Source organism: Cottoperca gobio, chromosome 15 (genome assembly GCF_900634415.1).
Source record: "Cottoperca gobio chromosome 15, fCotGob3.1, whole genome shotgun sequence".
In the NCBI taxonomy this organism is placed as follows: domain Eukaryota; kingdom Metazoa; phylum Chordata; class Actinopteri; order Perciformes; family Bovichtidae; genus Cottoperca; species Cottoperca gobio.
In genome coordinates, this window is record NC_041369.1 from 21374255 (window position 1) to 21386867 (window position 12613).

Genomic DNA, 12613 nt, shown 5'->3' on the forward strand with positions numbered 1-12613 from the left:
AATATATAAATTTGAATGCAACTTTATGCGTGCATTTTTTAAGAATAACACGTCTCCGAGTACTAATAGCAGTATCAGTGTTTCATTGAACAGGTGCTCTTTTATTAAATAAACTAAACGCTTACGTTATTTATCTCATTTATGTGCACGTTTCAGTGTTTACTGCACGGGTGTCAAACTCAAGGAAATGATATCCGTCCAACCACGGGAAAATACATTTGAGGAAGTATCTAAATGTGTGAATGAAATGAAAGTTTTTGGAAAGCAAAGGGAAACACACCACAGATCTCTGGGACCATGTGAGCGGGACTGTGTGTGCGACATAATGAAGCATCTCACTGTTAAACCTGCAGCTTCAGGGTCGTGTGATCACGGACATGTATGATGCAGTGAGAGCTTTCCAAGCCGAGCTGCCTGTGGGAGACTCTGATGCAGAAGGAAACTTTGGTCACTGCGTGTTTCCAAACACTGACAAACATCTCCCCCGCTGTGTTCCCGACAGCATTCTGCTCATAAACTGAGTGTATTTGCTGACTTTGCAGCTCAGAAATTTAAATTGAACTGCTCAGCAATCCGTCTGCAGTTGACTTAAATATGTTCCATATCTTTTTGCACTTTATCCAATATGTGTATCCTGTTCAATAAATGTGGACCGTGTTTGGCCCTCCCTGTGATTGAGTTTGACACCCCCGGTCTACTGCTTGCTTTGTGCAGTTTCTCCTCTGCTCGGTTTCGCGAAGGGCGGGGCTCCGCCCCCTACGCACACACGTGTGAACACACCTTCACCTACAGCCAGAGACAGAGCGGAGGAAAGGAGAGGGGAGAACTAAAAACAAATCCGCTGCTAAATGTTTTTACTTTAAAATGACACAATATAATTATTTATTACTTGTTAATCATGTTAAAAAATGTTAAACGAGCCATATTGCATTATCGAAAGAGCCACAGGTTCCCAACCCCTGGTCTAAGGACAGAGGGTCTGAGGACAGAGGGTCTAAGGACAGAGGGTCTAAGGACAGAGGGTCTAAGGACAGAGGGTCTGAGGACAGAGGGTCTAAAGACAGAGGGTCTAAGGACAGAGGGTCTGAGGACACAGGGTCTAAGGACAGAGGGTCTAAGAACAGAGGGTGTAAGGACAGAGGGTCTAAAGACAGAGGGTCTGAGGACAGAGGGTGTAAGGACAGAGGGTCTAAAGACAGAGGGTCTAAGGACAGAGGGTCTGAGGACAGAGGGTCTAAAGACAGAAGGTCTAAGGACAGAGGGTCTAAGGACAGAGGGTCTAAAGACAGAGGGTCTGAGGACAGAGGGTGTAAGGACAGAGGGTGTAAGGACAGAGGGTCTAAAGACAGAGGGTCTAAGGACAGAGGGTCTGAGGACAGAGGGTCTAAAGACAGAAGGTCTAAGGACAGAGGGTCTAAGGACAGAGGGTCTAAAGACAGAGGGTCTGAGGACAGAGGGTGTAAGGACAGAGGGTCTAAGGACAGAGGGTCTAAGGACAGAGGGTCTGAGGACAGAGGGTGTAAGGACAGAGGGTCCAAGGACAGAGGGTCTGAGGACAGAGGGTCTGAGGACAGAGGGTCTAAGGACAGAGGGTCTGAGGACAGAGGGTGTAAGGACAGAGGGTCTAAGGACAGAGGGTCTGAGGACAGAGGGTCTGAGGACAGAGGGTCTAAGAACAGAGGGTCTAAGGACAGAGGGTCTGAGGACAGAGGGTCTGAGGACAGAGGGTCTAAGAACAGAGGGTCTAAGGACAGAGGGTCTGAGGACAGAGGGTCTGAGGACAGAGGGTGTAAGGACAGAGGGTCTGAGGACAGAGGGTGTAAGGACAGAGGGTGTAAGGACAGAGGGTCTAAGGACAGAGGGTGTCGTATCCTGTACAGTCTGTAAAGCACACTGAGACAAATGTATAATTTGTGATATTGGGCTATATAAATACATTTGATTTGATTGTTGGTCTCAGCAGCTGACAGCACAACAATGCTGTAAACAATAAGCTTCTTCCTACTTCCATGTAGTCTCGTGTTGAATAACTAAACACATCTACAGCTCAGCGTCCATCATCAGCCAACAACTCCCACATCTGAGCAGCTTTGGGAGGAAGCAGCTGACTCTGAAACGAGAGAAGACAACACTTCCTCTGCTTCTTCTCCCTCAGGATTCAGCACCGGCTGACAAATGAGTTTTAACTTGAGCACCTCTCTTCATGGAGACTGACTGTGAGCGGTGAGTCATTCGTTATCTGTGCACACACACACACACACACACACACACACACACACACACACACACACACACACACACACACACAAATACACACCACCGCGGCGCTGCTTAGCATTCCCTTACACTACTTTCATCATGTTCACATGTGGCCATTCACTCCTTATCTCAGGATACACACACTCACAAACATGCACACACACACACACACACACACACAGGTTAGAGGAGCAGCTGTATTATCTGTTAGTGAAGCGATTAGAACACACTCCGCTGTCTGAGATACAAATCCCACGGAGGACTTATGCAACCACACTGGAGAATCAGGGGGAATGAAAAGTCTCTTGCACCCACGTTCAGTGTCTAAAGTCTTGTGTGAATGTTCTCTATCAGACACAGGAGGTCTGCATGCACACTTTGCCTCATCAGATGCACTGTGACTGTCAGTGAGGAGAGCCTCTCGAGGAAGCTACACAGATTTCGAGCACAAATTGAATAAAAAGTGCAGCACAAATTAGTTTTTTATGAGCGATACAAAGATCTACAAATGACACACTTTGTGTCTTACTGGAATTAAAACATCAACATATATTTACTGTCATGCATTGAACTTTAACTCATATCTGACTAAAAATAACTGAAATGTTCTTAAATTGATATGGAATAAAAATGACAAAAGCAATACAACAGATGCAACACAAGGAGAATGTATTCCTTAAAGGTATCTTTCAGTTCAATAAAGTATTACTAAGCAACGTATATCTGCAGGAAAAGTTTTAATCAATAACTTGCAGTAACTGTTTCTACTTCAAACCTGCAGTGAAAGGTTACACACATTCCCATCCACACGCAATTAGCCTCTTACATCTCCGACTCTTCCACTCCCCAAGTCTGAAAGTCTGAAAGTCTATTGCAGAGTTTCTGCCAAATGCTGAAACACAACTTTGTCACCTTTTGCAGCCACTTTATGAATGAACTCAGTGGTGGTGAAGAATGTGCAGGGCCGCTCACGAGAGACTTGTCAGCCATGTCACAGAATGGTCTCCACCCACTCAACCCACTGCCACTGTGGGTGGAGCAGGCTGCCCGGCTGCAGGCACAGAAACATCTGCCCGCTCACTACAGGTTTACCTCCTTTGTTCTCTCTGACAAATAGCTTGAGTCAGACCTTGACTGTGGCAGCGGCTCAGCACAACACAAAGTCAAATAAAATGTGCAGAGAGGTCTGGGCATCAGAGAATATAAAGTGCAAGACACACTGTATGTTTTCTTGCAGTACTTATTGATTTGAGAGAGACAGCAGCATTCTCTTTTCTTTTGCTTATGGTCTTTGATAGGCACTCTGCTGAGTCCAAACCATTTCCTTCAGGGGGAATAAATCTCGTTATCTCCTTTATTTTACTCTTTTAAAGCCCATAATGTCAGCGTGTCTCTCTTCAGCAGCTGTTGTCTGTCAGGGGGAATATAAAGCTGACGTTGTAATATCTTCCATTTATCTGTCTGTCCCCACTCCGCCCACACTGAATCCCTTAGTAGCATTTGATTTCCTCAAATGTTTAATAAATCTTATTTGCTCAGGCGTGTTGACTTGGAATACATTCTGACACGGCATCAGATAAACATTTACCTTCTGACATCCACTTTATTAGACTGTGTTTGCAGAATTGTCACTTGTATGCCAGTGTTTGGCACATGCAAACAGCTTCTATGCAGAATCATCCCTCTGTTGACATTTCCATCAACACAGTGTATGATCAGGTTGCCAAATGCACCGTAAATTATGCTTTTGGAGATTTGTCCAGAATTGCAATTTAAAAATGAGACAGTAACCCGGATCGTACAGCTTGTATTCCACGATGTGCCAACGTTTTATGTGCAGAAGAATGTACACAAAAAAGGAGAGAATTATAAATGTTTTTTTTAATCAAAAATAACACAAGTTTCCAGAGGGTTTATGAAACTTCCCACACAAATATAGAATAAGAAGAAGAATCAGGTTTTAGTGTTTAAAGTAAAGCAGGTGAACCTTCTCCTCTGGCTTCTCTTCTCTACCAACAACACTGAATGCATTTTAAACATCAGCATCAAACCCTCTGAGAAGAAATAAATCATTAAATAATTTCCGTGCGTTTGGATCATTTAATTAAAAAAACCTGCTCACTTTCACATTCATGCAGTAATATTTCAAAGTGCAGCCACGGACTTCTACAGCCTGTGCAGCTGAGGAGGCTCGAGTGCCTTGCTCAAAGGCAAAATGCTGAGCAAGAGGAAAGTGCTTCTCATTCACCTCCACGCACACGCACGCTTCCTGCACCGACCCCCACTGTGCCATTGAAGAGCTGAGCGTTGAAATTCATGCATAAAATGTATGAAAATGAATCATTGAAAATATAATGCTGTGAATTCACACGCGACTAAAAACTAAGTTATTACAAAGAGAGAGAAAATAGCTGCGATATCATTCACTCACACACTTGGACAAAGACTTGTTCAAACATCAGCACTCAGCAGCAGATCCACAACTCCACATCTGATCTCTACTGTCACTAAAAATTAAAATCTGACTGTACTCACCTCCTTGTGTTGCCCCGTACGAGCTGAGAACTATCAGGGTGACCTGCATAATAATCCCCCAGACTTTTTTACTCCAGAGATCCATGATGATGTGGAAGGATGTTGCAGAAAAGCCCCGCAGGTGAAGGAGGGAGACGGTCTGCCTCTCCTCTCCTCTTTATTCCACTCCTCCTCCACACTCTCACACTTTCCAGATCCCTGCTGAATGTTGCACTTCTGCGTCTGCAGCACTCTCCAACATTCGCCGGGCTCTACAGCGATGGCAGCAGAGGCAAAAGGCTACTCTCTGTTCGGCTGCACTCTGCAGAGTGAGGGGAGAGAAGAGAGTGAGGGAGAGAGACACATGGAGGGAGAGAGAGAGAGAGAGAGGGAGAGGGAGCTTTCTCTACTGTCACAACTCCAGGTAAAGATACTTCAGTCATTAAAAGCACTTGAAGACCCACTGCAGGCGACAATATTCTGCTCCAACAATGTTTGAGAAAGAGTCGTCTCAGGTCCCATCAGGCTGCGGGCTGCTGCTCACAGTCTGTTTGTCATCATGTGATGCAGCGGTTCAGGTCCACTGGTCACGGGAGGGATCCCCAGCACGGTGACTCAGTTCCTTGCAAATCAATTTGAAAGTGTCCCACTGAGAGGATGCAGGAATTAAAATGACAATTCAAAGTCCAATTATAGGTTTTACACCTTCCTGGGAAAGACTTCAAGAGAAAGTGTCTGTTTTCTTCCTCTTCTTTTATTTCAGCGGACGAAATTGAAATTAAAAGCTCTTTTTTAAGACTTGATCAAAACCTTTAGAATAAAACATTGTGGTGACGAAGAATGCAATACAGAAAACACACATAGGCTAAGAGCAATCAGAGCGCGTTGGACAGAAAGGGGCGTCCGACCCCTGGATACCTTGGGCGAGGCGAGTCCCCAGGAAAGAAACATGCAGAGGAGAAGTGTTAGCGTGCAGCTTCTGTCTATCACATGCCACCATCTGGGTAGTCGTCCCTCCAAAAGATGGCGAGGGCCTCCATGAAGTCTGGGTCGTGACTGAAAACCACGTCCATAGTCACCCCGAAGTCAGTGTGAGAAAATGGCAGGTGTTTGATGGCTGAGGCAGAGGGCAGGATGTGTGGAGGAAGAATACAGATGATCCACGGGAGCTGAGACAATGATCTGACACCGCACCTGTGAAGAGTCGCGGTTGAAGTGTTGCACGGATGATGGAGTGATGGGAGGCAGCCACGTCCACACCGACAGGGAGGAAGTGGAGACACTGGTGTAAACTCATCGCCTGCCTTACTCTCGGGAAGCACCAGCCGAACATCATGAGCAGGATGTTGAAGAGAACCAGTTGTCCTGAGATATAAATAACAGTTTGCATTGAGCGCCTGAACTCGAGTTCAAAGTTTGATTCACATCCAACTCCACAAATGGATGTTCTCAGTGAGCACTCAGGGAACGTGTCCGCCACATTATGGGAAGGATTTCTGATTTAGAGATTTAGTCTTTTCTTTAGAGTATATTAGTTTGTTGGTGCTGTTGTTTCAGGAAATTGCTTAAATATTTAAAATGATACATTATATTGTTTTTAATTTTGCCAGCAACATAGTGAATGCTGACTACCGTCCTAGTAGAGTAGAATTATAGACGTTTAAAACACAAATATAAAATGTAATGAGAGAAATCACTGAGAAATCCACAGAAGTATCTCAGTCTGTGTTCTTAAAGAAAGAAACTCTGAAAGGTTTTTTTCACCACTTCCAGCTTTTGTGATTAAACAAAAAGACACAGAGGACGGATGATTCCTTATTTTGTACATCTTACATAATCACTCCACAGTCGTCTGTCTTTTGTAAGCCCCCACACAAGAGGAAGGTGAGAGAAGTCGTCTCTCTGTCCAAATTGGGTCTCACATACAACGCTGTGCAAACATCTCAGCTCTGCCGAGGGAAGAGAGAGATGAAGCTGCAGTCTTCATCGGTATTATCGCGGTAATATTACTGTTCCTGGGTGCCGTCACTGTGCTTGTTTGATCTGCCATGATACCTTACCATGCAGCAACACAGGGATGTCAGGGAGGCTCTTCAGGAGCAGTGAGTCAGCGGCGTGTGAAGGAGGGAACAGAGGTACTGACCGATGCTGCCTGCCTCAGACTGGAACATGCACTTTGTGGAAGGTGGTGTTAACTTTGTCTAAGTGATCTCTAAGGGAGATTGTCAACGCTACTGTGGATTGATAACCAAGCGGAAAATAACTTATTCATCGTCCGAATACTCGTGTGGAACTGAAACCACGTGGACGTCACACGGTCGTGTCCTGGCTACAGGGATGGCAGTGTAATTGTGGGAACTTTTATCCCCTGACTCTTCACGATGCAGATGTTAACATTTAGCTGAAAGCACCACTGTGACAACAGCTTCACAGAGTCTCTAGCTGTGGACTGAGAGGCTGCGGTCAAATTGTGTGTTTTGCTTGGGAAGGTTCCTTACGGAGAAGAAAGTATCTAAGTAGCAGCCAAGATACGAGCAGGTTGAATTCTCTAAATGCTAAGGAAAGGTGCTTCGATGCTTCCTTTATGTAATATGTGTTAGCATAGATGGACCATCCTTTACCAAAGGAAAGGAGATAATGCCACCTCCCAATTCCTTCCAACATTTAAAGTGACGCACGTGAATAACATCCGCTGTTGTTACGTAGCACAGTGTGAAGTGGGATTCCCTTGGTTGTCTCTTCCTAAGTCTTTATAAAGTCTCCTTCACATCTCTCCTTGACCTTGAGATTTGTATTTAACTTTTCTACACAGTCTTCTGAGCAGCACTTTGTTGCGTCCGTTCTCCCTCTTTCCTGTTTCTCTTTAAAAAGACAAATAAAAGCAACAAAAAACCTAAAAATAATATATAAAAAACAAGTCGGTAAGATTTAAGGGACTGATACAAAATGTAAATCTGGATCTAAGAGCACAACAGAGTTCTGCAGGCGTTGGAAACATCATTAATATCGTGTTTTAAACGAAACATTTGACATTGTATTGATGTTGATGTTATTTTGGTAAATCGTTTGTTTTGCTTCGTCGCTGTCACTTTGCTTTGCAGCTGTATTTGAGCCCCTGCGCTGCCCCCCCTGCCAGGCCTCGCTTTGTATAACTCATTTTTATTTTGCATACCAAATGAAGCCAGCCAATGACTGATGCACTCCCACTCCACTTTATATTCACAACACCTGCTGCAAGCTGTGTAGGGAGTTTGACTTCGGCCAGCAGGCTGGTCTGCAGAAACAGAAAAGGCTCTTCGAGTTTGTTTAGCAGGTGAGATGTTTTAAACGTGATGGAATGATATAGAGAATTCACTCTCCATCTAAAAGCAAAAGCATTTGGTGGGGAGGAGGAGGCCTTGAGGAAAACACACGACAGGAACATCTCTCTTCTCTCTTCAGAACATGTGAAGATCAGATTTGACTGGTTTCATTAATATTAAATACTCTAAAGCAGGGGGGGTCAAACTCATGTTAGTTCAGGGGCCGGACCAGTAACATCACAGCATCATAACATATAAATAACAACAACTCCAAATGTTTCCTTTGTTTTAGTGCAAGAAAGTTCATTCTGAAAATGTTCAAACTTAATCTTTTTATAAAACATTATGAACAACCTGAAAGTTCTTAAGAAGAAAAGGAGCAATTTCAACAACAATAGTGTCAGTTTATCATTTACACATGTGTGTTACAACTCACAGATCACAGTGTGTCTACAAAGACTTTTACTTTATGATCAAAACCTCTGGCGGGCCGGGTTGGACCCTCTGGCGGGCCGGGTTGGACCCTCTGGCGGGCCCAGATATAGTGGCCGTTGCCTAAGTTTGCCTTGATTACAGATGAAAGACGCTCCTGCAGCATGCAGACGGGCTTGTTTATGAAGAGTCTGCTCACTGGGCCGCTTGAAGTATTTCCCTACTAGAAATAGAAGAAGCACTGTTTATCGTTTTTACAACTAATTGCACAGCCCTCTCTTTGAAACAGTACGACTTCATCTGCATGAAGAGTTCAGCCTGCTGCTGCTCATTTCAGACCAGTGGCTTCGTTTCCATTATCGACTTCATTTTGTTTTCCATTATTGACCAGAAGAAATGTTTGTTTTCTTTGTATCTTTGTATCACAGCTGACCTCCAAACAGTTACCTTGGATACTATCTCCTCATGAATAATGTTGAGAAACATCAATGAAAGTCTCCCACTCTCTACCTTTTGAAAAACCCCCAGCCTGGAAACTTACTGAAAGTTACCGTGCAAATCATTAAGTTGTGAATTTCAGTGCGTGTGTGTTGTAGCTAAACAGTCTTGGAAAGTGGAGGAAAGATCTTGTGTGCACTTTAGGCTGCAGAACAAACAGCAGCAGTGTTGTGCGTCGCGCGGAGTTGACCACAACACGTTGCAGACCTTGAAATGTAAACTGTGGCTGCATGGCATCCACGTCTCCCACGACTGCTGCCTGTGGAGAAGCTGCTGTCTCTGCATCTCTGCGGGCCGGCGGCTTTCTAGCATTAAATGTCCTTGCTCAAAAAATATCAGGGATTTATTGATCCCTCATGTGCTTCGCTTTGCATTAGTGGACTCTGCTGGTTATTTCTTGTTTTCACCAGACCTTTGCAGTTAAAGTTCTTTGCAACTTTATGTCCATTGAGATCAGACAAGCAGCAGCTTTACTTTCTTTAAAATCTCCTAAAACAGTATTATAACAAAGCTTCAGCAAGTATTTCATCTTCCTCCATTTGTTTTTACAATTCCTTCTACTTCATTGTGTGCTTGCCTTTGTTTTGTGTATTCCCTGTAAGGCACTTTGTAAAGAAAACTACTGCACAAATGAGGTTTTTCTTTCTCTAACCAAGTAGTTTTGTTCCCTTAACCCAGGGGGTGTCAAACTCATGTTAGTTCAGGGGCCACATGCAGCACAATTCGATCTCAAGTGGGCCGGACCAGTAACATCACAGCATAATAACATATAAATAACAACAACTCCACATGTTTCCCTTAGAAAGTACAAGTACATTCTGAAAATGTTCAAACTTAATCTTTTTACTAAACATTATGAACAACGTGACATTTCTTAAGAACAAAAGGTGCAGGTATCTGGAACAGTATTTTACTTTATGATCAAAACAACTCATTTTTACACTTTGCAAAGTCGTCCCGCGGGCCGGGTTGGACCCTCTGGCGGGCCGGTTTTTGGCTGATGAGGGTCGGGAGGGTCAGGTGAGAGCAGCAGGTGGAAAGGTCTGAGGGCGTCTCGTGGACAGGAAGAGAACGAGGGACAGAGATCCACAATGTGACACCTCGTCAGAGTTATTCTGTATATAATAAAAAGAAGAGGATTGTGTGGAATACAGTAGCGTTTCATTTAAAGAGACTTGCAGTGGGTTGACACCAGAAGCAACTAATCACCGCTGACTAACGGCGTGAACAACAGTGCATTGTGACAGTTTGTGACATCAATTCAATAAATGAACTCCTTCACTAACTGACAGCACGACGAGCCGTCCTGCTGACTTCACTGACTCTGACGTTTCCCTGCAGACACGAGACAGCTGATTTCTTCGACCTTGTTAGGCGGCAGGGTGAATGAATTTGTGTCCTTTGGTGTTCTGGGAGCGTTTAGGCTGAGCTGGGCTTTTTTCGCGGTGCCACGGGGGGCTATTGATGGGGTGGTGAAGCGTGATATTGGTCTTCATGCCGGGACGCCGCAAAGTTTTAACGATCTCAAAGCATCGCTGACCTGCCGGCAGTGACTGACAGGAGTCGCTCAGCTGGAAGAAAATGTCGCTTTGGGCCACAACACGGGGAGAGTCAGAGGGTAAAACTGCTGTTACAACAACATGGGACATAAAGCTCAAACATAACCATACACACAGATGTGTCTCAATCCCAGCGTCCCTTAACGCTCAGTGATGAGGTGAGAGTCACCCCGCCTAAAAGAAGCCAAAGATTTCTTTATTGCAGATTTAATGATTTAAATGCAATCACTCATTTATGTCCTTGAGGTTTTGCTCATGCGGATGGAAAATAGAAAAGTGTGATTGAATCTGAACTAGATTCACTTTTGATTTGACCTGCTGACATGCAGACAGATGAGGGTTTCACAGATGATGATGATGATGATGATGATGAGGAGGAGGAGGTTTGGTGGCAGGAAACACTTTTATACTCGTGTAACGTTTAAGTGGTTTCCTGCTTTTGAGGTGGAACGTAAATAAAGCGCCATCTCGTCCGGCACTGATTTGTTCTAACTTCATCTTTACCATTTCTGAATGGAAATGTGCATAACAGAGAATACACACTGCACACAACATAAATGTACAACACGTGATTTAAAACCCTCAACATAACCCTTTTTAAGGAACTGATTAGTTTTTTCAGTCAGCTGTTACTTTTACTTTCCATATCTCTTTTTTTGTTTGTGTGTTTACAAACTGCCGAGCGTCAGAGTCACACATGTGTTAACATCTTACAATATACATGTCGAACAGACGTGATCCACAAACAAACAGCAGTGAAATTGGTTTCCAGATTGATATCTCTCTGTCTGACCTGTATCTCTGTTAACAGCATTACATGCTGTCAGTAAATCAGTCACAGCGGTGACCTCTGACCTCCGCAGTGGGTTTGTTCTCTCTGTAATCACTCGGTGAATCTGACCCCACAGATTTCTTTTCCTTTCGTTCTCATTGTCTGATACAGCAGCACCATAAATATCTCACATATCTGGCTGTTATTTCATTTCTCTCTAAGTTGCTGCACTGAATTTATGAAGGCGGTTAAAAACCTCTGTGCAGTTGCTCTGCAGATATCTCTGTCGAGCACGTATCTCTGCCGCCCGGCTCGGGACGCTGTGATCGTGAACAGGCAAATTTATAACAGAGACAAAGATAACCTCTGCTCTCCAACCTTCCCACGATCCATATCCAGGCTAAGCATTCTCTCTCTGTCTGCCTCAAGTCTTTGTTGTTGCTCTCTGTGTCTCTGCTTCTTATCTGTCACTGCCAACACCTGTTTTCTCCCAGCAATAACTTCGGTCTCATGGCAAAAGAAGCGAACAAGTTGTAAAGCTAAAACATGGCTTTATATACAAACTCGTAAGTCAACGTACAAGATACGTGAAAAGAAATCTGCACATAAAACTAGTAGAGCTGCAACCAATCAATGAAGCTTTCACAGTTAATCTATTTATCGATTTAAATCTCATCCATCACAGATCGCAAGGTGACGTCTTCAAATTGCTTGTTTGATCCAACCAATCGACTCAAACCAAAGACATTCATCATATTTTGATGAATAACAGAGAAAAGCAGCAAATCCTCATATTTGAGAAGCTGGAACAAAAGATTTAGCATTTGTTTCTTGATTTATGAGTTTATAAGTATCAAAACTGCTTTTGTTAATTGACCAGTTGATTAATCGACTAATTGTTTCAGCCCTAAAATCTAATAAAATCTTGTAAATGCACAATGTGGTCTTAAAAGAGCATCCTGGTGGAGTTAAGACTTTATTAAAATAATAATGATTACTCAGCAATAACTCAGGAAGCTCTACAAAGAAGCCACTTATTATAATCTTCTGACAGGTCTTTAAGAAATGTTTTTACATCACATTCGCATATAAGAAAATAAATCCCATTCCCTAAGATTATCAAATTGTTGCTCAGCTGTACTCTTCAAATAAAGCACGAGATTCAACACCTCAAATTGCTTCCTCTCAGTCAACACATTCCGAGCATTCGGTGGTTAATTCTGCATTTTGATCGTCTAAAAGGCGGCACAGCTTCTTGAAGCGTGCATCTGTCTACG

At 43.6% G+C, this 12613-nt stretch overlaps 1 protein-coding gene across 1 annotated transcript in view; it reads right to left on the bottom strand.

The window, feature by feature from the left end:
* LOC115020256 (contactin-associated protein-like 4) overlaps positions 1-4947 on the bottom strand; it is a 55876-nt gene extending 50929 nt beyond the window's left edge. Inside the window, exon 1 of the mRNA XM_029450209.1 lies at positions 4795-4947. Coding sequence (XP_029306069.1) covers positions 4795-4879 — 85 coding nt within the window. The 5' untranslated portion in view covers positions 4880-4947. The remainder of the gene's footprint in view (positions 1-4794) is intronic.
* Between the last annotated feature and the right edge of the window lie 7666 nt (positions 4948-12613).